This window comes from Oxyura jamaicensis, chromosome Z (genome assembly GCF_011077185.1).
Source record: "Oxyura jamaicensis isolate SHBP4307 breed ruddy duck chromosome Z, BPBGC_Ojam_1.0, whole genome shotgun sequence".
NCBI classification, from domain to species: domain Eukaryota; kingdom Metazoa; phylum Chordata; class Aves; order Anseriformes; family Anatidae; genus Oxyura; species Oxyura jamaicensis.
The window spans coordinates 3,177,000-3,202,007 of NC_048926.1; the positions used below are offsets into that span (position 1 = coordinate 3,177,000).

Below are 25,008 nucleotides of genomic sequence, written 5' to 3' on the forward strand. Positions count from 1 at the left end.
ATCAGTTTTACAGGGAAAAATGTTGCAAAAGACATCGTTTAATTATTTCCAGTAAAACTCACTTTTGCAAGATTCCTCTTTCAAAAACACATGTAAGATTTTTGTGTTGATGGACAAAACCATGTATTTTTGTAGTCTCAAGCACTTTAATGGAGGTGTCAATTTAAAATCTTGCTGACTGTGGTACTGAAGACAGGCTGTGTCTTCTACTAAAATGAAATCCAACTAGTAACAAGATGCTAGTTTGTGGAATTTCTGCATAAAATGCTGGCCATTTCAAGGCATGATTGACTGCACATTTCACCTTGATTAACTTGCAGGAACGCACAGAAGGCAGCAGTCAGAGTAATAGAAAGTATTTTGCAAGACATGCTGTTTTCCTTAATCTCAATGTAAAAGGTTATTTCATTCATTTGCATTCTGATTATGGTATCCAGCATCATGCTTACTGTCTCCATCTGAATTAAAGGCGTTGATGTGGCTGTGAAGCTTGTGCCACTATTTATGGCAGCACACAATATGAAGCTCTCAGTAAATTCTTCAATATCAGTGTTATCTTTGACAATTGCCACAGTTTGTCTTATGTGGCTTTACTACAAAGCTGTTCCAATCCTTCCAATTATTTGTAAAATACCAAAAAACTTAGTTTTTTCACCCTGCTTGCCTGTGAGACTAAGGACGAATAGCAAGGGAAGGGCAGGCGGAAACATCCTTGAGCTGCTTGCAATCTTCACATTTATTTTGTCTGCATCTCCTCCTCCTGTATTGTTTCTCTGTTTAGGGAAGTTGCTGGGATGAAGTTAAGATATCTGCTGTTGGCTTCTTCAAAAGTTTGCACCGCTTTTGCCAGCAGCTTTATCTGTGGTGCATTTATAGATGGGGTTTTGTGGGGAATACCAGCCTGAAGACTGCTCAGTTCCCCTCCTGACAGCAGCATCGCTGTACCCAAACTGGCTGCCTGGAAACCTTTAAATGCACTATCTGAAATAAGATATGTCTCCTCAAAAATGAGAAAACAGTGTATGTGGTGGGAATAATACCATGGTATTTTAGATGTTTTAGAATGTGTGAATTGATGTGACCTTTTAAAAGGCAGGTCCTGGTTGCTTGCACCTGTTTGCCAGTAGTGGCCCAAGCTGAGTGTTCATCTGGCTCAGTTCCATGATCTGTCTCCCTGGAGAAGTGATCCCCTTGGTGTTCAGGAAGGAGCAGGGAGTTTGTGCCTCCTTTGGGGCCAACAGTGGCTGCAACGCTGCTGTGTTGAATTTGCAGTTTTAGATGGGATCTGTGTTAGACTACATCCATGTAAACTCTGCATTGGAGAGATGAGGGAAGATAAACACAAAGCACTGCATTTTGAGAGTTGTATCCCTCCTGAAATCAATGTCCAAAGCTTTAAGTATTTTATGCTAGACTACTAGTTAACAGTCAACAACACAGCTTTTAAAAAATCCATGTTATGCTTGCAGATTCTACTACTTCATGCCTTCCATTGAGTCCTTTGTCTGTCAATCCTTGAATCTGGAGTTGGTGCAGTGCAGATAAAAGCCAGATGTTTGTTCTTTAAAACTTAACCTTCTCGTTACAATGGGACTGTCCTACCCAAATAGGAAGGAAATGGCCTAGGAGAATCTGGATGATTTTATACCTCTGAATGGAAAGCTCTTTCACAGAAGTGCAAGGGATCCACCTATGCCAGTGTACTGAGCTGTTCTGATCAAGGGAGACAACCACTTTCTCTTGGGTAGTACATCTTGTTTTAATAAGAATCTTTCTGTGTATAAACTTCACGGTCTTCCACAATGAACTTGAATAACCAAATAAATAGCATTATTTCCTTTGAAGTCATCTTTGAGATGGTACCAGAGCATGGTATGAAAAGACAGGAAGCTTTCTGTCACAGTCTGGTAGAATCAGTTATATTGGTTAAACAGTGAGTTAGTGTGAAATGGTGTAACTCTAAAGCAGTTTCTGTCTTGCTGTGCCATTCTCTCACGTGTGAAACCTGATGTGCCTCACTCTGATCAGCCATGCATTTAATATGCTGCCTGAAATTAAGGAAGTTTCAGAATAAGCTATGCAGAACTTAAAATGCTTGCTTATTTTATTTCTTAAAATGTGCTAGAGAACAGATGATAACACTGATTCACCTGCTTTTTTTTTTCTTTCATGATGTGAGATGTTTTGTATCAGACAATGCTTCTGGCTTCCTGTGGAGTTCAGATAGCATTGCATTGCTTTTTGATGTTGAGAATGGAAATGATTAGAAGTCTTTAAAATCAATAATACAACTAAACTCAACTTTCCTGGACATGTCACTTCTTTGCTTTAAGCTAACTGTACCCTTGTTCTGGGTAAGGGTATGGGTAGCAGTATCTAAGATGACTGCAGAGGAACAGGAATGATGGAAGTTTAGATCTTTACTGTGCCCTTCAGAACGGATGACTTGCTGTACTGTTGGTTCACTTACACTTCTCTTGATTTTTCTTTCCAGAATATGGTATCAAGTTTTCGTGTTTCTGAACTACAAGTGTTGTTGGGCTTTGCTGGACGTAATAAAAGTGGACGGAAACATGACCTCCTGATGAGGGCACTGCACTTACTGAAGAGCGGCTGCAGCCCAGCAGTTCAGATAAAAATCCGAGAACTCTATAGGCGTCGGTACCCAAGGACGATTGAAGGACTCTCAGACTTATCGGCTATAAAACCTGCCGTTTTCAATTTGGACAGTAGTTCCTCTCCCGTGGAGCCTGACCTGGCTGTTGCTGGAATTCACCCGCTCCCTTCTACTTCAGTCACGCCTCAGTCTCCTTCCTCCCCCGTCAGCTCCGTGCTCCTCCAAGACACTAAGGCTCACTTTGAGATGCAGCAGCCATCCCCTCCAATTCCACCTGTTCATCCTGATGTTCAGCTGAAAAGCCTGCCTTTTTATGACGTGCTAGATGTGCTCATAAAACCTACAAGTCTAGGTAAGTGTTTAATAGTACTGCAGGTTGTTTAATTTGGAGGACAGATATTGCTTATGACAGTACGAAGTCCAGGCTTACATATTTTTCCAGCTGGGGAAAAGTGGAAATTCCCTTCCCTTCCTAGTGCTAGCTCTGCCTTTTCTCCACATCTTGCTCCCCAAAGTGTCAAGCCTCACTTTACTAATAATAAAAAGTATTCTGTTCTGCCAATACTATGGATTTAAAGATAAACATTACTCTCTTTTCAATATTAAGTTACTTCTAGCTGAATGATTTGGACCTAAAGTATCCGTTTGATAGGACGGAGGAACACCTCTGTCAGGGCCAGCAGGGAAAAGGTTTCAGGGTCAGTAGTTAAATTCCTGCAGTGTAAGGAGAACAAGTTCACTGGTTTGTTAGCTTGTATTTATGTCATTGCAACAGTTCTGCTGGTTCTGGCACCTTGCACTAAGGTACATACTTTGGGCAACAAATGTTGAATTTTGTACTTGGTTAGTGGTGGTTTCTCAGCCTGCTGGTTGTTGCCATGCTGCAGGTGAAGATGCAGAGCGGATCTTTGTCTTCCAAACAAACTGAAGGCTGAGTTGGCTTATTCAAACACCATGTTCTTGAGCATATTTATTTGGAAATAAGCTTGAAATTCAACCTGTTTTACCTTGTAGGGTAGAAAATATTCTGTAATGATTTAGTAATACGGTTTAGAAACACTTAGCATTTTGCAAGCTGTTTGCATCCTGCTAAACTCTTTAGTTTCGTAAGTGGTAAGTGTCTTGGGTTGTGACTTGTACCTAAGTGAGGCATATGCTGGTCATCCTCCACTATCTAAAGCAGCAAGCATTACTAGCAAGTGTTCCTTACATTATTTATTGTCACTCGTGCTTGTGTGTCACGACACCCTGTTTAGGGAGAAGGTTCCTCTCCCTGGTTTGGGTCCCTCTCCATGATACCTGGAGGTGGCAGTAATATGCTGGAAAACTATCTGTAACAGCTATCTTCAGCTTTTGAAATGCTTGCTTCTTAAAATGAATGCTTCATCAGGGTGTCACTGTGTTATAAAGTTTAATGAAATTTCTTTTCCCTTGGAAACTATAGGCTCTCTGCATGTTGCCCAGCTCTCACAGAAGTAGGATTACCTACCTGGTCCTGAAACATTTGGATGGGTTTGAGGGGGACAGGAGGAATGTAACTGAGTACCTGCTTGCCTTAAAACTCTTCTCAGAACACAGTACCTGAAAATGGCAGCAGCTGGAGCTGCAGCTCTGTGTGAGGAGTGGATGAATGAGAAGTGAGGAATGGCTTGCTGTGTAAATAATGAATTAGTGACTTTAGCTTGGGTTCATGAGTAAATTTGAAATAAACCCTTCCTTAATAAATATTTTCAGATTGATATGGGTAGATCATAGTCCAAGTTAGTAGATGTGAGTGGCTGGGATATGGAACAAATGTGTGTTTAAGAATTCAGAAATCAAACGGGACACATAGGTCAGTGCTTGGAGTACAGTCTGCTTCACTGCAGCTTTCTGAAAGGGATGTGTATATGTATTCTTTTATGAGGACATAAGGGCAGGTGTGGATGTAGGGTTTAGCTTTAATCCACACTTGGTACAATAACAATTTCCGTTTTAAATGTGCCCAAATATTTTGAAATATTTGTCTAAAGTGTGCACATGAGTGCGTGATACTCTATTTGAATTGCTTAACTTGTGTGTGTGTTTCTTCCACCTGGGCTTTTCTTTTCTGTATGTTTTCCAGGCAGATTCTTCTTCTCTGAATGTTATAGTGTATGTGTCAACCTACCTCTTCAGTTTGGCTGGTTTAATGGTGATATTTTTTAGGCTAGTTCTCCTTGCTGGATACTATAAAATGTTGGACAAGTCCAGTCTACCTTTATTTCAGGTTAAGATTTCTAACTTTTCACATCAAAAAGATATAGAAAAGGACTATGTACCTACTGTGAACCCTTAATACAAAAACACTATTGCCTGCCATCACTGACAGACAAGTAGGATTCTGATATGAAAGTTACCTTTATTTTGACACACGCCCCCTCCTCAGAGTCTAGTGCTGAGTATTCCCAGACGCAGCATCCAGCTGGCTTCTTTGGCATTAGGAGCTGTTCCCTACCTTCCTCCTCAACAACTTAGCTACCTTTAGCTGTTTCTACACTGAGTAAGTTTCCAGCTGTCCATTAATAGCTTCTGTTGTACACTTTCCTATTATAGTACCTTAAAATAGCTGTAAACACCTCTCTGGTGGTACTTCCTCCAGGTATCCAGTGTCATAGTTTGTTGTGTTTGTATCTTTCTTCCCCTGAGGATTACAGTGCGGCTTGCCAAGCTGTTTTAATACTGAAAAGTAATGTGATATTAACCATCTGAATATAGCTGAATGATTTGTTTCATTGCTTTCCTGTTGACAGTGGCTTGCAGTTCAACAACAATTTGATTGTCTTCTTAAGTGACTTGTGCCTTGTTTCAGGAAAAAACTCAATTGCAGATCCTGTTCTAATCAATTATTTTAATCACCATGGTTAAACCTCCTCTTGTCTCTCTTTTTCTAGTACAGAGCAGTATTCAGAGGTTCCAAGAGAAGTTTTTTATCTTTGCTTTAACACCTCAGCAGGTCAGAGAAATCTGTATTTCCAGGTAAGAAGTGTTTGGCATAGCATAGGTAACCACTTGTACAAAAGTTCAGGACAAGGGGATTCTTTTTTATTTTTTGATGCATCCCATCATTTGCAGATGGGGGATGACAATCCTCAAATAGTTGTGTTGAATTAATCTGTTCTGGTTTCTTTCAGAATTAGCATAGAAATTTTGTGTATTTGGGTAAATCTTATGCCATTGAGGAGTTCACAATTATTTGAAACAGTAATTGTTACTATTTAGAGACATGGTAGGCTCTTATCCCCTGCACATTTCCTGACTGCAGGAATGGAAGGCTGTTTTTATTTTTTGTCCCAGGATTCATGTTCTTACAGGACCTGTGATGTGAGCAGTTTTTTTTTTTGTATGGCAAAAAAAACTGTTTTCACCCCTCTCTGGCAGCACCATTCTTTGTTACTGTAAGCTGTTGAGAGAAGATGGCAATCCTAAAGTCCTCTGTAACTTGTAGTACCTAAACAGAGGTGTCACACACAAAACTTGCTTATAACTTAGTAAAATAAGAGCAACACTTAGTGATGGAATAGGTGTACCAGTTATTTTAGTGTATGACTGGATTATGAGACCTGCTGTCTAAAGAGGTGCTTCTGTTTTCCTTTCTCTCTGTCATAGGGACTTCTTGCCAGGGGGCAGGAGAGATTACACAGTCCAAGTTCAGCTAAGGTACCTTTTTCATGTTATTCTCTTATGTTATAGTAGCCAATTAAGAAGTTATGTCTCGATGTTTGTGGAGACATATGAATGTAGTGACACTTGAAAATTATGCTTTCTCTTTTTTGGGATTTAGGTTATGCCTGGCAGAGACAAGCTGTCCTCAAGAAGATAATTACCCTAATAGTTTGTGCATTAAAGTAAATGGGAAGCTGTTTCCATTGCCGGTAAGCTTGTGTTTGCATGTATTTGTGGTTTCTTTGTTTTGGGGTGTTTTGTTTTTCTGTAATGCTAGCTTGCTAAAACAATCAAGCACGTTATTGTTATCACTCAAATTTCTCCAGATACTGATGTTAACAAATGCACAAATTGTGTGCCTATGTGAGGTAGCCATTACTGCTGTCAATCATGTTACAGCCATTGTAAGGCCTAATCACATTTTAGCCAGTAGTAGCAACTGTGCAGGTAACACAACAAGAACATGTGGAATCTTCATTATAGGCCTTAAAATTGAGTTCAACTTGATTGGCAGTAGCCCTCACTGGTTAGTATATATCTTCGTGTACTGGTGTGAGTTTGTACTTGAGAGGAAACAGTATCATCATGTGGATGTATTTGTATACCGTTCTGCACCTCTCTGGCTAGAGCAGTGTTCATCACAGGGATGAAGAACAGGCATGTTGAAGGGCTCCTAGCAGTTGCTGGTCCTGGAATAGAACAGTGTTAGCAGTCAGGCACTTTGGTTTCTACCATATAAATTACTGGGTGGGCAGGACCATCTTGAGGCTTGAATATATACGAAAAAGGAGAAAGCGCTCTTATTTGTGAACAAACATCTGAAACAGGTATTTCTCTGCAACAGAATGGGGAAACTCTTACCCAATTCATTCTGAAACACTTCTGGAAGATGGAAAAAGCTTTTTCAGCAGTGTATTTAAAATGGTTGATGGGAATAGTGGTGTGAAATGTTATCTCAGAATGTTTGCCGCCTTCTTGGCATGTCAGATGCGTGTCATGTTCTGTTCTTCCCGTATGCTTCCTCCCACTCACGTGTGACCAAGACTACTTTCTTGCCTTTGATCAACCTAAATGGCTCTCCCTAGCTTCTTTTCTACCTGGTTCTTTAACAATTGCACCACTCTTCTTCTGTCTTCAGCATATTAAAGGGTTTCTTTTACATGCTGCCTAGGGAAGTTGTGGAGTCTCCTTCTGGAGATATTCAAGGCCCATCTGGCCACCTACCTGGGCAGCCTGGTCTGAGGAACCTGCTTTGGCAGGGAGGTTGGACCCGATGGTCTTTCGAGGTCCCTTCCAACCCCTACAGTTCTGTGATTCTGTGATTCTTTGAGACGTTTCCTGGTCAGTACTTCCTGCAGACACAAACTGTTCTTTGTGATAAACTTAGAGGTTTTCCTTTCTTTTGAAGATGTCTTCCTTTCATCAAGCAACCCAAAAGAATTGGGTCTGTTTTTCTGTTGATATCATGACTGTTGGTTCTCAGTCCTGTTAATATACCTTACACCTGTTATACTGTGTTATGCTATACATTTTATGTGTAGCATATCACAGTTGTAGAAAAAATTGTCTGATCTTGGACTTTCACTTTGCTTCAGATTTAAATCTGGCAGGTTCTTCCTGCATGCTGTAAGATGGTTTGTTATTCTATTTGGCAGAAACTTTAAGTGAGAAAGTAAATAAATGACTCTTGCCTTGGCAACTTTTCTACCTCAAGAGAGGACAGTTGTCCACTTCAGTAGTGTTAAGTAACTAATCAGTGATACCAGGCTCGGTTGTCAACTTGTACAATTCTTAAATGAGTACTGTTCTGCCTTTCCCTTGTATAGCAGTTCATGCCTCTGCAGATGCCTAGGTTATCTCCTTGGCTGCGATCCTTATCAGAAACTTCAAAGTGCTGCTGGTGTGCCAACACTGCTTCAGGTTGTGCCAGCTCATGCTACTGCAGTGTTTTCTTGTGTTCCTGCAACTGTCTGTCTACTCAGTGTTTATGACTTGAAAAGAATAAATGTGGAACACTGCATGCTAGTGTCTTGGCAAGTAACAATTTTATACATAATGTCCTACAGCAGGTGATTCTCAGGTTGCCTTCTCTTGTGAGTGTAGGAAAGGCAAAACTCAAAAGTCCAAAGAAATAACTTGCTTTTCATCCCAGGGAACCTCTATAGACCACTGCAGGTCTCTTGCAGAGGACAAAAATGAAATCTGTCAAGGTAGGTTGGGAATGACCACATGGAAGAACGATTAGACTTTCTCTCTGGCCTGGCAGACCTAAGTCCCTGTTCTGTTGCTGCAGGCAGTAGCCCTGTACAAAATTAATAAAGGGCAGTAGTGAAGCGCAACCATGGGTGGGCTTTCCAGGGAGGAGTATGGACTAGTGGCAGAACTGCTCTGGAAACCTAGGAAACAATGTGACAACTGCAGAGGCCTCCCTGGATTAAGGGCAGTGGTTATCCTATGGTATGCTCTTACAGTAAGAAGAAGAGCCCTCCAGTTCTGAGTTGCATGAGGTGACTTATGTGGCAAGACAAAACAAAAGATACGGCAGGCTTTCTGCTGGTCTTGCCTACATACTCTCTATGAAGGCAAATACTTCAAAAAAGGAAAGTGGCTGGAATCTTCAGAAATATCAACTAGATGCAACGTGAAGATATCCCTGAAACTCCTTCTTGGAGCTAAGAATTAAATGAAACATCAAGGTTATCATTCCTAATCCTTGAAATGAATTAAAAATGGCCAGACAGTCTGCTCTGTGCTGGGCTGTCTGATCCACTGTTGGAAGAGGTGGCCTGGGTGCGTTGGCTGTGCCGTGCTTCTGCAGTAAAACTCTAGAGAGGTTCTGCTTGGGTTTCCACTGCAGGCTGGAAGTTGTGTTGACTTTACTTGTACAGGAGCTTTTCAGATTACTTTCCCATATCAATAAGTGAACACGGAACACATGCTGTGCACTCCGTGGGAGAGTTTCTGATGAAGCAGCACATACCAGCAATTGTCGCTGTTACTTCTAGTTTTTATTTTCAGAAGTCGTCTTTCACAGTAACTCTGTTTTGAAACATTAGGTTATGAATGTGCATGTTAACTCTGCATTTTAAAAAAAAAAAGTATTTTTTCAGTGTTCCTAGCGTAGAACAACAGTGTCTTGAATGGGATGAAATCTGGCAGTAACTTCTGTGCAAGATGCAGGCTCCAGTCTCTTATTGGCATCCTCATGCAAGATGAGATCTTGAGATGAGTGGACCGTAGGATGTCTGCTTGAGCTCCAAACAGATTCTGGGTTCCTGTTACAGACCGGCTGCTTTCACAGTGACGGTTGCAGGATGAGATGAAAGCTGCAGTTGGGCCACGTGCATCACATAGCACAAGTACCCTCTGCTTGAAGTGTGCTCGTCTGGAAGCAAAAGGGAACTGGGTGGCTTCTGATTCAGTTTGCGAGCATTGTATGTCATAAAACTACAAAAAGAACCTAGTCCAAATTATTTGTGCAGCTTTTATGAATTTCTTAGTACCTAGTAGATTTTTCTGCTAACAATAAAAAAACCTGTTAGCTCTTAAATACACTTGGTATTCCACGAGCAGCTCATCTTCAGGGTCCTCACTGGAGCGTACAGGTGACAACCTGTTGCAAGTGAAGCTAGGTGTAGTTAATGCAAGGCAAAGCAGACACCAAGGGGTTGTAGGGCTCTTGGGACAAGAATTTACTGTTTCTTAAATAAAATCGATGAAGCGTTCTTTGGACATGGAAGACTGAATTAACGGTTCGTGACTTGCTGTCTTTTGATTGCTGAGGTTGTGTCCTTCTGAGGCTCTGATTGCTTTTGTTGGGGTGTGGGGATCAGTAACAATTTCTTGTTTTCTGACAAAATCTCAACACTGCTTTTTACTCCTCCAGTAAACTTACCTGGACCAGACCTGTGGGATCAGAACTGTGTTCTCTTCTACCTTTTCAGCACTTCTGCAAAATCCCTTTAAAATCAAAAATGCTTTAAAACTGTGGTTGAGTTACAGTATTGGACTATCTAAGTCCGGTATTCCTCAAAATAAGTGTTGATTTCAGTCTCCAGCTTAGAGAACCGCTAGGCTCACTTGTTTCTTCCAGATCAGTTTTAAACTAATAAGTTGTTTAAGCAGTTAACAGTGGGGAGACTTGGTAACGCTTTTTGTCTCTTCTTCCTATAGGGATATGCTCCACCACCGAAAAATGGAATTGAACAGAAGCGACCTGGGCGTCCCTTGAATATAACATCTCTAGTTAGGTTGTCATCAGCAGTGCCAAACCAGATTTCCATTTCCTGGGCTTCTGAAATTGGAAAGGTAAGCTGTCTGTTCTGTGGGATGTAGACAGTAGTCTGAATAACCTTGTCTAGCGTTCCTTCTAACCCACTGCCTGATAATGCCAGCAAGACGTATGGTGTTACAAAGTGGCTGCATTTATTTCTGATGCCAGGGAAAAAAATGGTAGCTCTGGAAGTATAGCTTACAGTAACACACAACTTGCATACAGATTGCAGAGAACATACAGAGTTCCATATAGAGTTCACATGGATTGGGAGTATGGCTTTCTTTGAGAGCTTTTTTGGGCAAGTTTGTCATTAGGGCTTGCCTGAAATATTGCAGAAATAACTTTCTTTTTGTGGTGTAAACACAGAACAGTTCAGACATAAAAGGGGAAGCCACTTTGTAGCCTGATGGTGTAATCATATGAATGTGAGGTTATGTAGCGATGTCTTAAAGGATTTTTCTCTTTTTTTTTTTTGTAGCTATCCATTGGAGAAGGCTTTTAAAATGTGCAGGTGTGCTAAGGCCCTGTGAGTGGGAGAGGAGACATGCATTTGCTCTTGGGGCTTTTGTATTTTCTAACCAAATAATGCCAAATAGTTATACAAAAGAAATTTTTATAGGAAGAACTAGTTTATGGATACTTCCGTTTTTCTTTTGATATTCTTTTCCTTTGTCTTTTCTGAGTTAAAACTGCACTTGCAAATAAGGTAAATCAGGTGAAATTTCCGTCTCAGAGAGCTCCTTGGTGGAAAGTTCCAGGGAAGTGTACAGGAGAGCTGTCATGCTGCCCAGTGCCAGCTGCTGCAGGCTGTGATGCATCTAGGTGATGCTGTGCTTGGGCCATAGTGGTGTGCATTTGTACGGCAGGGTATCCGAGCCATGTGCCCATTGTTAAAAATGAAATGTATTCCTGGAAGTTAGGTGACTTGAGGGGGAACTGACTTCTCCAGTGTTGATACAGGGAGTAACAGAGGCCTGGGTAGCAGGGAGAGAGAGAAAAGCATCTTCATAATGCAGTTCTGCATGGAAAGCTGCGTTGAGGGGGAAAAGTGTGATGGGCTTCGGTGGCAGGAGGAGAGGTGGGTGGTGACAGGTGTGATACCTTTTGTTCTCTGGTGCCTATAGGTGAATTTCTGGTTTTGGGGAAATGAGAAGTTATTAGTTTAGAAGGAGTTAGCCTTTCAAATGACCAGGTGACTGCTTAGAAGTCTGCCTGTGGATTTACTAAGGAAAGAGGGGAAAGTGAGGAGTCTCTCAATTCTTCCTAGACTTATGTAGCTGTTGCAGCAGCCCTTGCAGCTGTTGGAAGAATAAGTGGTCATTGATTTACTGTCATATGTTATGTGACTACTTCTGGAAGTCCTTTTGGACTGTTATCAGAGTAGCTTACCTCTCCTTTAAAATCAAAGTCTGGGCTGGAGGCATCATATACTTTAAGTGAGACTCCAGTATAAACTCGTAGAAACTTAAATTTTAAAGAAAAAAAATGGAAAGCTCACGTTTAGCAAAGGAAGGAAGTGCAGTGCTGACAGTAAAGCTTTCCTAAAACAGAATGGGGGTGGGAAAGACTTAAGTCATTGCTTCTCGACCAAAGCACAAGACTCTAGAAATGGCTGCAGGATTGTGTGTGGTCTTGGTTCTCCCTTTGTCCCCGTGCTTTCTTCCTCCTGTGTCTGCCAAAATATATCCCCATACAAGCAGATGAGTTGGAGGTTGTTCCAGCCTTGCTTCCTTGTCCTGAGAGGTGAAGTACTTACTGGTTTAATGCTGGGGCTCTGTTCTAAGTAGAAGAACTTGTGTAGCAGGCCTTTGCTATTCATCTTCTAATTGAAACCTCTGGGGACAGTGTGGAGTGCCAGCAGGCTGCTGTGTTAAGGGCTTATTGGCATGTACTTCTATGATTCTACTTCTCTGATAAAGGAGGGCTTCTGAGGAGAGAAGGTGTTTATCCCAGAGAGCTGGTCAGGCTAGAGCCTGTAATACTAATTCTGTAGGCAAAAAACAGTTCACAACATGGCCATTCTTTTCAGGGATGGGGAAAAGACATTTGTCTTAGTGGCTTCCTGTGCATTTTGATAACTTTATCTGTTCATCTAGGTAAGAGCTGTCTTTGTGGATGGTAGAGGAGGAGCAGGGTGGTAGATTTCTTGTGCTTAAAATTCCTGTGCAGTGCTTGCTTATGTAGGAGCTATAAGAAGGTGACTGGCAGGGAGTGGAAATGAGGGATTGCAGGTTGTGAGTGTTATGCAGATGAAACCATTATTATTCTGCAGTGCTGGGACTTGCGGATTCTTCTGTTCACTTGCGACCTTGGAGAGGAAATCCTGAACAAAGGAAGCTGACAAATGACATGAATTAGGCAACAGCAGTAAATGATAGGGAATATGGCCAGCCTGAAAGGAGTAAGCATGGTCTAATGAGACTTGGCTTAAAAGCAGCCAGCTGAAGAGAAGGTACAAATAAATTGATGCTGTTGTGTGCCATTTGAAGGTGGTGTTTGCACCTGAAACAACATTAATCTTTCCTTTATAACAAGTTTCTCTTTGAGCTCAGCATTAAAGAGAATGACAGTGGAAAAAGGGAAATGTGTATGAGACAAACGTGAGAAGCGCTTGCAGACTTTACGTTTTAAGAAATTGTATCTCCAGTCTAAGTCATCTTTTCAAGAAAAATCCCAGATTGTCTCTTGGTTGTGGAGAACATTTTTTTGTAGTTCAGTTGCAACTGGAGTGAGGTAACTTGACTCGGTTAGTGGAAGAATTCTGGCTGATTGACTCTTTCATAGTAATGAAGTCATCTGTCAGTACTTTGCAAAGTATTTCCATAACTACAAAGCAAAAAAATCGGCATGGGTTTTGTTTTTACTGTATGTTACCACAAGTGTGATAGTGACATGTTGCTGTAGAGGACATATGGTGTTAAATCAATATTTCATCTTTAATTACTCTCTTTGTAGAATTACTCCATGTCTGTGTATCTCGTTCGTCAGCTCACTTCAGCTATGCTTTTGCAGAGGTTAAAAATGAAAGGTATCAGAAACCCTGATCATTCCAGAGCACTAAGTAAGTCAAATTAACCTTCCTGTTTCCTTACTGAGGGTGGTTGGTGGCTCTTTAAAACTAGAACTGGTAGTACTTGGGCGATTTGCAGCATTTTGAAAAGAAAAACCTATGCCCAGAGTATCAAAGGTTCTTCTTGCTGTAGCTGAGGTATTGTACACTGATTCAATGTAGGTCCCTAGCCAGCAGGGAGGAGTACCTAGAGTTTTCCTCTGAAATGTTCTTCAGAGAATGCTGAGAGCCCTGCTTAGTATAGTGGGCAGTGAGGTGCAGATAGATGACCTAAATATGTGTTTTGTTCACCTGCATGTGCTGCTGATTGTCTTGTCTTTACACCTCACTCCCTGACGATTTTATCTCCTTGCATGTTGGGTGGAGTTTGCTCTACTAACCATTGTGGCCAGAAGTGCATCTGCTGCACATCAAAACAGTCTCAGGATGCACTTTGCCAGTTGCCTGTGAAGTTATTCTCATGTGGCATTTGGTCTGAACTAGCTTCCTTAGATGCTCAGGACTTATTAGATAGCTGGAAACAAAGTATATGTACTAGAGAATCAAGATTAGAGTTTTAAATAGTTTTGCCCATCTCTAACTTCTTAATTTGTTTTGATAGTTAAAGAAAAACTAACGGCAGATCCTGATAGTGAGATTGCGACAACCAGTCTGCGGGTATCTCTGATGTGTCCTGTAAGTAAGGCTGGAAATTGCCATATACTGATTGCTGTTTTCACTTTTAGTGCAGAGTTGGTCTGCTTGTAAAACACTCTGCTTCAGAAACTTAACTGGCTTTTGTTACTGATTCATTAATGCACATGAGAAGAGTACACCTACAAGCACCTGATTGCAGCAGCATTTAACCAGCTATGGTTTAGACCTGTGAATGCCTCATCTGTAATGCAGTCAGAGTCAAGTTGCTACCTGTGTGTACTGAGACCTTTAAAAGGAGTTACCTTGTGCATGGAGGCATCGAGCCTACCAGGGAAGGGTAATAGAATAATTAAAGGGCACAGTGAGAAACAGAACTTCAGACCTCCTGGTCTTGGTGGTATTGCTTTTACTGCCAACTACTACAAGGGAAAAATAAACCGATCACCTTGTAACAAGGTAGTGCTGCCTTGGGTTTTCTCTTTCCAGGTAGAAACTGACCTTGTGTTTGTGACCGGTCTATTAAGTGTTACACTGAAATGGGTATAATGCCATTCTGAGTCTAACATAACTACAGCTTACAAAATAATCAAATCCTGAGATATTTGGCCAAGAAATGACAAAGTGGTTGCTTCAGTAGGTCTTCCTATTTAAAAAAAATAATAATCCTAGAGGTAATGTTTCTGACAGTTCTCAACTCAGTAAAGACTTTGAGTACTGCTGTCGTCTTCGTTCAGGCACCTTGTATGTGCTTTGGAGTGGATTTGCACACAGTGACCTAGTGTTGTGCACTCTGTAGTGAGAAGTGACTGTTACCATGCTGGTTGTTTCTGATTTCATTGTTAGCTATCCAGGTCTACTTCACTTTCTTTTCTTCTGACATTCTTTAAATGCATTTCCTGCAGCTGGGAAAAATGAGACTGACAATCCCATGCCGGGCTGTTACTTGCACACACCTGCAATGTTTTGATGCTGCTCTTTATCTTCAAATGAATGAGAAGAAGCCTACCTGGATCTGTCCTGTCTGCGACAAAAAGGCAGCTTACGAGAGCCTAATACTAGATGGGTAAGAGACCAAGCTTGCACAATACAAAATTACTTCAAGTTCTTCAGGTTGTACTGATTATTTTTGTGACCTGAAGTTTAGACATTTTTACTTTCTCAAAAGTACATTAGACTGGGAGGAACCATTAGAATCCTTTACTTTCTATTCCCATGTAACAAACTGCAAGAACTCATCTTGTAACTGCATCATCAAACTCCTGAGCCTCAGCATATCTTCTCTGGAGAAATCCAAATGTGACATCTAAGGATGTCTCCGTTTTACATGAACAGTCTGTGAGGCTATTAACTCTGAAAATTTAGCTTATCAGCTGTGTAAAACTTGATTCAAAGGGTGATTGCTTCTACTGCTATGTAGGAATCTCTGAACTGTGATAATGTTGGAGTAGAACATGGGTAGGCTGGGATACTTTGATTTTGATGTATGGATGTCCACAAAGGCTGTAATTGCAGGTCTTCAGGGAAGACAAATGAGGGGTAGAGTATGTGCTGTGGGTCACTCTTGATTGCAATCAACTTCTTAACTGTCTCCTTTTCACTTAGGAAAAGCTTGGAATCAAAATTGCTTAACTTTATTTTTCAGGCTCTTTATGGAAATCCTTAATGAATGTTCCGATGTGGATGAGATTAAATTCCAGGAAGATGGCTCCTGGTGCCCCATGAGGCCTAAAAAAGATGCTGTGAAAGTCTCAAGTCCACAGTGCACCAAAATAGAAAGTGAGTACATCTTGGATATTGGTAGCAAACCACCAAAAGAGGCTGATGCCTTGAGACTTACTTGCAGCTGGGATAATGGGTATGGATGTTGATGTCTGTTTTGTGGGGTGTGTGCTAAATAATTTTGTTTTAAAACTAAAAAGAAAGGGTTGTATCTCTAAAAATGTGCATTTGTGGGTTTTGTCTTTGTTCTTTATAATAGCACTTTAAAAAGTTGCTCTTGTTATAGGTCCTTAAACTGTTAAGTGATGATTAAAGCTTGTGCTCAATAATTCTCATTGTGACACAGAATACTACTAATAAAACTGGTCCTGGGCCATGATGGCCTCTGCAGTGGTCAGGAAGATAAGCTTAAACAGTATTTGAGGTACTGGTTCTGCTGCAAATTGAAACTGACGTCAATTGCCTTTTAAAAAAAAGTGGTATTTTATTTTCTGGTTTAGGTTCCAGTGTTGTTACCAAACCATGTTCTGTGACAGTGGCCAATGAGGTAAACAAGAAGAAAGTTGATGTGATTGACTTGACAATTGAAAGCTCTTCTGATGAAGAAGAAGATCCTCCTGCCAAAAGGAAGTGCATATTTATGTCTGAAACACAAGGAAGCCCAACCAAAGGGTTTGTCAATTTTAAAGTTGTTATTCCATAATGTCTCAGATAAACTAATGTGTAGACGTATGCACTTGTAGTCTCTTTGGTACGCAGCTCTTTCCTTCCAGAGGAGAATTTCTAGGCCTCTCTTTGCAGAAGGTTGTATTGCTACAGTACCTCTGTACAGGCAAAACTCTATTAAATAGTTTTATGTCTCACAAAAATACTTGCACTGTTGCTGTGTTTGCAGGGATGTTTTTCCATAGTAAAACAAACTGATGAAGCTATTGGACAGGATTCTTTTTAGATTTTCCCAAGTGCAGGAGCATCATGCATTCTTGTAAAGTTAGCATCATCTTACAGGCTGTTCTCACTGCCTTACCCCCTTATCCGCTCTGGTGCCCAGGAAGAAGGCTGTGTTGCACATTTCATCCATTCTGTCTGTCCTGACAGGGAGATGCTTTGTTGTTTTCAATCAAGGCAATAAGCTTTTCCCCCTGTCTCCCTGTTAAAATGTGGGATGTCTTGGAATGGTGCTTGGTCCTGGTTTTCAGTCACTTCTGCACCTTTGTTGGCACAACAGACAGCTCCCCGAGTCCCCTGCCAACTCCAATTTGTAGTTGTCCAAATTCAGCACCATGACCAGCAGGGAGAGCAGCTTCTTCACGGTTGTGCCTTCTCCCCTCTGTCCCAGTCTGTGCAGCTGGGCTGCAGTCATGGTCTGTGGGTTCCATAAAGTTCTTGCTCTTAAACTGTAGGGCCCAGGAGAGCTGCAGGGTGTGCAGGGAGAAAAGGGCATTCAGTCAGTGCTCTGCAAAGTGATTTCAAGTGTCAGCTTTTTGGTTAGTCATGCTGCATGCATGAGGTATGTGTCTCTCAGTATAGTGGCTTGTCTTTTACTAATGTAGTAGTAATAATACCAAAACTCTTCTGTTCTGCCACTTCTCAAAGTGATGAGCAGGTGTGCTGTCTGTAGTCTACAGGGATGTGTGCTCTTTGGCAAGCAAATAATTGGTCATCAACTGCTTTCAGCAGTGATGCTAAGATGCTGTTGCTTGTTGTGAGGAGTTTTGCAAGAGACACTTTTTTATATTTATAAGAATAGGTACAAATGCATCTTTTAATGGAGTTGCAGAAGGCATCAGAACTTCCTTCCATGCTCCTGTTTTTGTCTAAGATGCCAGCCTACAACCATAAGTGTAAAAGGGCTGAGTTTTTGTGTTTCTGTGACTGTTTTCCTTACCGTTTGGGTATGGAAACTGCATGTTTCATTCTCCAAATCCAAGTCTAAGAGAGGCTTTTGGAGAATAGCTAATCTCCTGTAAACAATATTGCCTGACATGCTAATTTTGGAAAAACTATGGGGCTGCCTCCTGTTGGTAGGAAGTGAATATCCTGAAATTTAGGAGGAGCTTGCGAAAGAAGGGTCTGAAACCCAAGCTTCTGAAATCAGCAGTAGCATAAATGCACAGTGGAGCAGTCTGGGGAGGAAAACAAGGGGATAACTCGGTTGGTGGGCTGAAGGGGGGATGTGGGACTTGGGAGTGGGACTGTTGGTGTTTTCACCTGACTGGAAGTTTGAGACATTTTTATGCATGTGGCTGGCTGCCTGATTGCCTGTGATGTTTTCAATGGTGCTGCAAGGAATCAGGCTGAAGGTGGGAATGCAGAGAGCTTTTAACTGGCTGTGTGCTCCTTGGGAGCTGATCTTAGCTTGGGTTCAGCTGTGAGCAGAGATGGGTTCGATGCTCAACTCCTGCATTGATATTCTGTGCTCCAGGGGTTGAATCATGTCAGTTGCATCCTTGGCAAGACAGGTCATCCCTGAGGAACAGTGATGTGAAAAACTTAGTGCCCTTCTCCTGGCTCAGGCTACCTGCGCATCCCTCCCAGGCTGATCTGCAGATACAGAGAGCCACTCCTGATCCCGAACAGACTGTTGTCAGTGACTCCAGCACTGTACTTTGTTTTAATGCCAACTTGCTCTTATGTCACAGCTGCTGTTGAGAGCCAAGATACGATCATGTTATTATGAAGACTGTTATGAAAGAGGAAATTAGAGTGGAGTACTGTGTAGTGAGTAGCCACGCTATAGTTGTGTTGTGACACAGTGACTGTGTGAATGAGAGTGCACAGCCGTGCATAACTTCTCTTCTGTAACTAATGGCCAGGCCATTTGTAACATCCCATGCTGTTTGAAACAGGGTTCTCATGTATCAGCCATCTACTGTCAGAGTGCCCAGCGTGACAACGGTTGATACTGCTGCTATTCCTCCTTCGTTAACAGACTACCCAGTGCCATTCCATCACCCACCAATATCCAGTATTTCCTCGGACTTGCCAGGTAGGTGCTGTCTATTTTTCATGTGCATTCAGACAGCCTTATTAATCTGTGGGGCGGGTAAAAAATTGGAGATGAAGTTTTTAAAATGGGACAAGACTGTACATAGCATTGCATTGATGTGATGTCTAGACAAGTCTAGTATAAGCTGTCTTCCCAGTGTGAGACTGCTTCAATAGTGGTGTGAAAAACCTTGCTTCTGGGGTACGCCCTGACACTGGTGCTCTGGAATGGCAGCCAAAAACACTTCTTGCTGTATTCATTTAGACTTTGTGTAAACGTCCAATTGTTACGTGTGGTAGATGTGAGGGAGAGTAGCTGCTTATATAAGTTTTAGAAATATAATGGCACTGACTCATCCCAGCCCTTAATGTAGAGATTTCTGCTAGCTGATTCTAGTGGTGCTCTGTCTAGACTGTATGAAAAAGGTTAAGGTGAGCTACAATATGTAAGCTGACCTCTATTGACTTTCTTTACCTAGACATACCCTAAATGCCTATGATGTATTCTTCAACACTGCTGCTAAATATCAGACAAAAGGTGGGGATACTGATTGTTTTCTATCCTGGCTCCTTGAAAAGAATTGTGTAGGGGGACTCTGGGGGTTCTCTTTGCCGGCCGTAGTGAACCCAGAGCCCAGGAAACGGTGACTTGTGACAAGAGGTGTTACATGGGCCTCCTGTACTTCCCTCACCTGCTCCATTGCCTGTCTCCATTTCCCCCCTGCAACATCGCTGGGTTTTTTCCACTTCTTTCAGTACTGGTTTGGCAAGGGGATGGATATCATTCCCTTTGTTTCTCTGTCCATTTTGGTTGCCTTACTGCTCCCTCCCTCCACTTCTCCCTTGGTAAGAAATCTGTTGTATTTCCAAATTGGTTAGGAGACTAAGCTGAGAGAACTGAAGCCTAGAACTGTTTTGTTCATCTCTGTCAACTGAAGTTTGAGCATATGCATGACCAAAAGCTCTGAATCTATAAAAGCAGCTGGGCTTAAATTTCCTTCAAAATTTGTCTCTAACTTTCTCTGATGGAGGAGAGGAGAGATGCCACTGGCCAGAACAGAGCTGGAGGGTAATGGGAGAGGGAGGGAGGAAGCTTACCATTTCTTTCTGTTGACATAGCAAACACAAGGCCAAGATTTCAAAACAAAAAAAAACTGTGATTTCTCATTGGTTTCATATTTTTAAACATCTTACTTTAAATGCTTACACACTAATGGTGTATAAGACGGACACTAGTTCTCACTGCTCGTAGAGGATATACCTTGAACTACTTGTAGTTTCCTCTTCTTCATTCCTTTTATCTGTCTAGACACAAAGCGGGGATGATATTAGAAATGTTTCCTTATTGGCTGCCCATGGGTGGAGGAAGAGACCTGCTGCTTGTTTTTGGACTTGTGCATGTTGTGACTTTACTTCATTCCAGCATCTTTAATGTGATGACACTCTTCATGTCCCAGTTTGGCCAAGTCAGGTACAATATGCAGTGAAACTTGCATTATGAACCAACAGCTCCAAACGGCAACCTCCATCTAAGCAACCACATTGAACCACCCTGCAATATCCAGTGAATAATACATCATTGTCATTCTCATTCTTAAAAAGAGCCACTTGTACTAGAAAACATGTTTTGCTGCTGCCTGAAGTCGTTGAGAGTGGTGTCACAGTGATACACTTCATTCAGAAATTGTATAGCAATTGCAAAATGTGTTCTACGACAACAACAACAAAGTTCCTTAAACTTGTTGTTTATGAAGAGAAGAAAGATGCATCAGTTTATTATCCTTCTTTTCTTTCTAGGTCTGGATTTTCTTTCACTAATCCCAGTTGATTCACAGGTATGTTTTTTGAACTGCTGTGGGGTTAACTTCTAAGCCTGTTTTTTGTGACATGCTGCTTGAGTAACTGTCAGGGTGTTATCATCCATATCGTGCTTGCAGTCCACTTGCTTAGACTTAATCACAGACCAGGACAACACATTTGCCCAACAAGAGGTGGTAAAAAGAAAAGATGTATTAAGAGAGGATTCAGTTAGACTTCACTATGACAAATCCAGGCACAGGAAACTGATAGTTTGTCTTTGCCTTACAGACGCAGATACTTGCACACATGCTGCTGCCATGAATACAGCCATGTATTCATGCTATTAGTTCACACTGTATCTGCAGGCTAGATTAATTTTTTTAAGCATACTTCACTGTTGGTTTTGGTATCAGTTGTGGATTGAGTTCTAATGATGTTGATTTCTAATGATGGATCTTCATTAATTTGGGCATGTTACTGAGCACTTTCACAAGTCCCTCAGCGTGATTACTGAAGCCTTACTTACAATCCAAAGCCAACAGAGTTTATGGAAATTTTGTAGGTCAAAAATAACCTACAGTTAGTGCTTTTCCTTCCTTGGAAACAAACTTTATACAGTTAAGAATGTAAGAATCTAGTTACAGTAAGAATCACAGATGGACTGCCCCCTTCAAGGGGGAACACTGTCTCCCTAAGGTATTCAGACCTGGGGTCTTGTAAGAGCAGAGCTGAGGGGGAGAATCACCTCCCTTGACCTGCTGGCCTTGAGTTGCAGCCCAGGATATGATTGGCTTTCTGGGCTGCAAGTACACTGCTAGCTCGTATGTAGCTTTTCATCCACCAGCACTTCCATGTCCTTCTCAGCAGAATTGCTCTCAACCTATTCCTCCCTCAGTCTATGCTGGTGTTGGGGATCACCCTGACCCACATGCAGGACCTTGGTCTGCTCAAGCCTGTCAAGTCCCTCTGGATGGCATCCCATCTTTCTAGTTCATCAAATGCACCACTGAGCTTGGTGTTAACCTGCGATTTGCTGAGGGTGCATCCCATCCCACTGTCCATGTTGTTAATGAAGATAGTAAATTTATTCACAAAGGTACTAAATAGTACTGGTCCCAGTATGGGCTCTTAGGGGATGCCGTTCATTACAGGTTTCCGGTTGGATGCTATGCTGGGGGCCATGGTCATGGTAGTGTTTCCTAATGTGCCAGTAAATGCTCGTGCTAGCTCACAGGAGAAAGAACAGGGAGGAAGAGGAAGGAAGGGTTTGTGCTACCACCTCTGCTTGCTTACTTGCTGTTTTGCAGAACTCTGGTCTTGCTGTGCATGTGTTAATGAAGTTCTGCTAACCTGTTTTGTGCTTGTTGTAGGGAAGATGTATCTTCAGAGCATACATTTCCCTCGTGCAGTTAGTCTCTTCATTCTTCATTGTTTGTTTCAAACAGTACTGTCCTCCTATGTTTTTGGATAGTCTCACCTCAACCTTAACAAGCAGCACGCCTGGCAGCATCATCACATCAACCAGTCACCACGAGAGCAGCACGCACGTTAGCTCCTCCAGCAGGAGCGAGACAGGAGTTATAACCAGCAGTGGAGGCAGTGCTCCTGACATCATCTCACTGGACTGAAACAAGAGGCAGCCTTGGAACTCCAGGAGAAATTGCACAGAGCTGCTTGTTGTATCTCTGGAACTTCAGCATCTCAGAAGTTACGCTGATATTTATTGAAATCATTTGCCTTCCAGAAATGGAGTAAACTCATCTACACTAGAAGTGATAGATTTTTTTTTTCTTGCTCGTTAAGTAGCTGATATAGAAAAGGCCCCTTTAGAACATGCTTTTATGCTTCTGGCTTGTTCTGGGGAAACCAACTTTTTGTTGTTGGATAGATTCCACAAATGGTTTTTAATTTTGTTGTAAAACACAGCAATAATGTAAAAACAAACTTTTTTAAAGTAAAAAGGCACTTAACCACTCTAGAACAACAACCTGGACAATAGTGCAGAAGTGTATGCATTGGTGAGTTTTTAATATTTTCACTGGGGCCTGTAATAAACTTCATTTAAGACAATGAAGCTTTGTGAAATAGCCATGACTTGTGTTTTATGTTTCCTGCTCCCCACTTTCCCCTTACTGGGAAGGTAGGGAAGATTTCATGTCGTTCACAAATGTAACACTCCAGACTGTGACTTCTTCCTCTTTAATGTGTTTTGAGCTGGGGAGGGAACAAACTATCTATGCAAACCTTGCATTATACAACCTCTGTGTGCTGCCATATCAGAAGTGGGACACCTCCCCCTCACTACCAAAACCCCCAAACTATGCACAGTTGAGCCACAGTTGAGTTTCTGGTTTGGTAACTTTAAGAGGTGATGGAAAGAAAACCTTTCAACTCCTTAAAGTCCTTGGTGCCCTTCTGTGCTGTTACCAGCCTCCCCCCAGATGCACTGAGTTGCATGCTTTCTATGGTACCCATGTGGAGACTGCAGTGATTACTTTCTCCAGAGCAGAACTGTTTCCTAGTATGCCTTGCCCATGGCTTTGCCACTTTAGTAACTGCTGCATTCTGCTTGGGCATGCTGCATCCTGACTTGCCACAGTGGAATCACGGCTTTGGGGAAGAAAAAGGCTGTAACAGCACACTGTTCCCACCAAACTGGAACTAGGGTTAGGATTTAATGATGCTTTGTCCTGCAGTAGAAAAGCCATGATTAAAAGGCCACTTAATCAGCTAGAAGTAACTTCCTCCTCTTACTACTTGGAATTTGCCGCTTTGTGCAGTATATGCGGTGTCTCCTTGCACATTTCTAAGGATAATGTTGGCAGTACTGTATTGGAAGAGGTTACAGACCAGGAAAATCAACTAATTTCCATAGAGCTGGAAAAATGATATTGTCTATATATGTTGACATAGCAACTTTTCCAGGTGTTGTTTTTGAGTAACTGTATTGGAGATTACTCTTTTCCCTAGTTACCAGAGTTCATTTTGCCCTGATTTTGTTCTATATTTTTGTATTTCTTTAGTCAGATGTCTGGTGCTTTTTGCCTTCCGTTACTGTTACAGTATTTGAACTAAGTATATGGATAAGAAATATTGAAGCAGGATGTATTGTACCTCTTGTCTGCCCTGTATTCCCATCTGTAATGCTGCATTGCTATTCTTCATTGCCTTTTTTGTATTATCTTTCACATCGATCTTCAATTCACCGGTTGGTCTTAATATTGCATCCATTTCCTTCTTCTTTCCTTATCTGTTAAGTTTTTGTACCTGTTAAGGATCAGTTTTTAGCATGATTTATTTCCAATAAAGCCATGCTACTCATGATTTTTTTTCCTAATGCCCTGCAGCTGATCAGTGCTCTCTGCATCACAACTGCACAATAACTTGAACTAGGAACAGAGGGGGGAGAGGTTTGAGAGCCGTTGTGAATAAACTGTTTAAAACTTACCTGTTACTGAAGATGCTGTTTGTACTATTAATCACAAACCGATCTGGCTGAAGTGAGGTAAGCACCTTACAAATAATTCAGAAAAGTTAATGCAAGGGTAAGCGCTATTTTTAGGACACATGCTCTAAAACATTGGTGGTTATTTGTAACATACAGTTAGAATACTGTTAAGCATGTGAATGTGTCCAGTTGACTGATGATGAAGGGCTGTGTTCCCTATCCAGTCAGGGCAGGTCTTTTGCAGCTGCCGTTAGTTTTAAATAAACCTAGACCTATGACAGCCCTATCAAATGCAAACTTAAGGGATGTAAGTTCTACCCATCTAGGAGAGAACTAAACTGTTAGGGTAGTGTGAGGCAAGTGTTAATATGAACAGTGTAGTTTTCCTACTATGTTGTAATTATCACACAGTAATTATCCAGCTTTAGTAATACTTAAATCCTTTAATTTTCTTGTTTGTGGATGATATCCGTCAATGAGCTGAAATAGTGTGGTACAGTCGTGACCTATTTTTTTTTTTCCACCAGGCAACACAACCTTCATTTAAGTCGTGGTGGGTGCAGAGGAGACTGAGTCCCAGCTTAATTGCACAGGCCTTGATTCCAGGTGTGCTTCCTGTGCTAAGCACATCTGTCCATTGTATCTAGATTAGTTTTTGCTTTACTCTTCCTTAAACAAGTCCTACATGGAAGTTAAAATGCACCTGACTATTTATCAAAGTACTTTGGACAGGAGAACATCTTGCAGAAAAGGTCCGCTGACTTCTTACC

The 25,008-nt window shown here is 41.6% G+C and overlaps 1 protein-coding gene across 9 annotated transcripts in view; it reads left to right on the top strand.

Annotated features, from left to right (window-relative positions):
- The window catches only part of PIAS2 (protein inhibitor of activated STAT 2), a 35,842-nt gene extending 11,077 nt beyond the window's left edge, over positions 1 to 24,765 (top strand). For 2 of the 9 annotated variants that reach the window (XM_035310679.1, XM_035310678.1), the window contains 13 exons: positions 2,495 to 2,969; positions 5,530 to 5,614; positions 6,245 to 6,295; positions 6,420 to 6,510; positions 10,475 to 10,609; positions 13,533 to 13,638; positions 14,249 to 14,322; positions 15,186 to 15,346; positions 15,926 to 16,059; positions 16,503 to 16,674; positions 18,852 to 18,991; positions 20,788 to 20,825; positions 22,236 to 24,765. In XM_035310679.1, coding sequence (XP_035166570.1) covers positions 2,495 to 2,969; positions 5,530 to 5,614; positions 6,245 to 6,295; positions 6,420 to 6,510; positions 10,475 to 10,609; positions 13,533 to 13,638; positions 14,249 to 14,322; positions 15,186 to 15,346; positions 15,926 to 16,059; positions 16,503 to 16,674; positions 18,852 to 18,991; positions 20,788 to 20,825; positions 22,236 to 22,418 — 1,845 coding nt within the window. In that variant the 3' untranslated portion in view covers positions 22,419 to 24,765. Of the gene's footprint in view, positions 1 to 2,492; positions 2,970 to 5,529; positions 5,615 to 6,244; positions 6,296 to 6,419; positions 6,511 to 10,474; positions 10,610 to 13,532; positions 13,639 to 14,248; positions 14,323 to 15,185; positions 15,347 to 15,925; positions 16,060 to 16,502; positions 16,675 to 18,851; positions 18,992 to 19,469; positions 19,529 to 20,299; positions 20,462 to 20,787; positions 20,826 to 22,235 lie in introns of all 9 variants that reach the window. The other 7 variants (XM_035310681.1, XM_035310680.1, XR_004746312.1 and 4 more) reach the window with 6 other exon arrangements.
- The last annotated feature ends 243 nt before the right edge of the window (positions 24,766 to 25,008 follow it).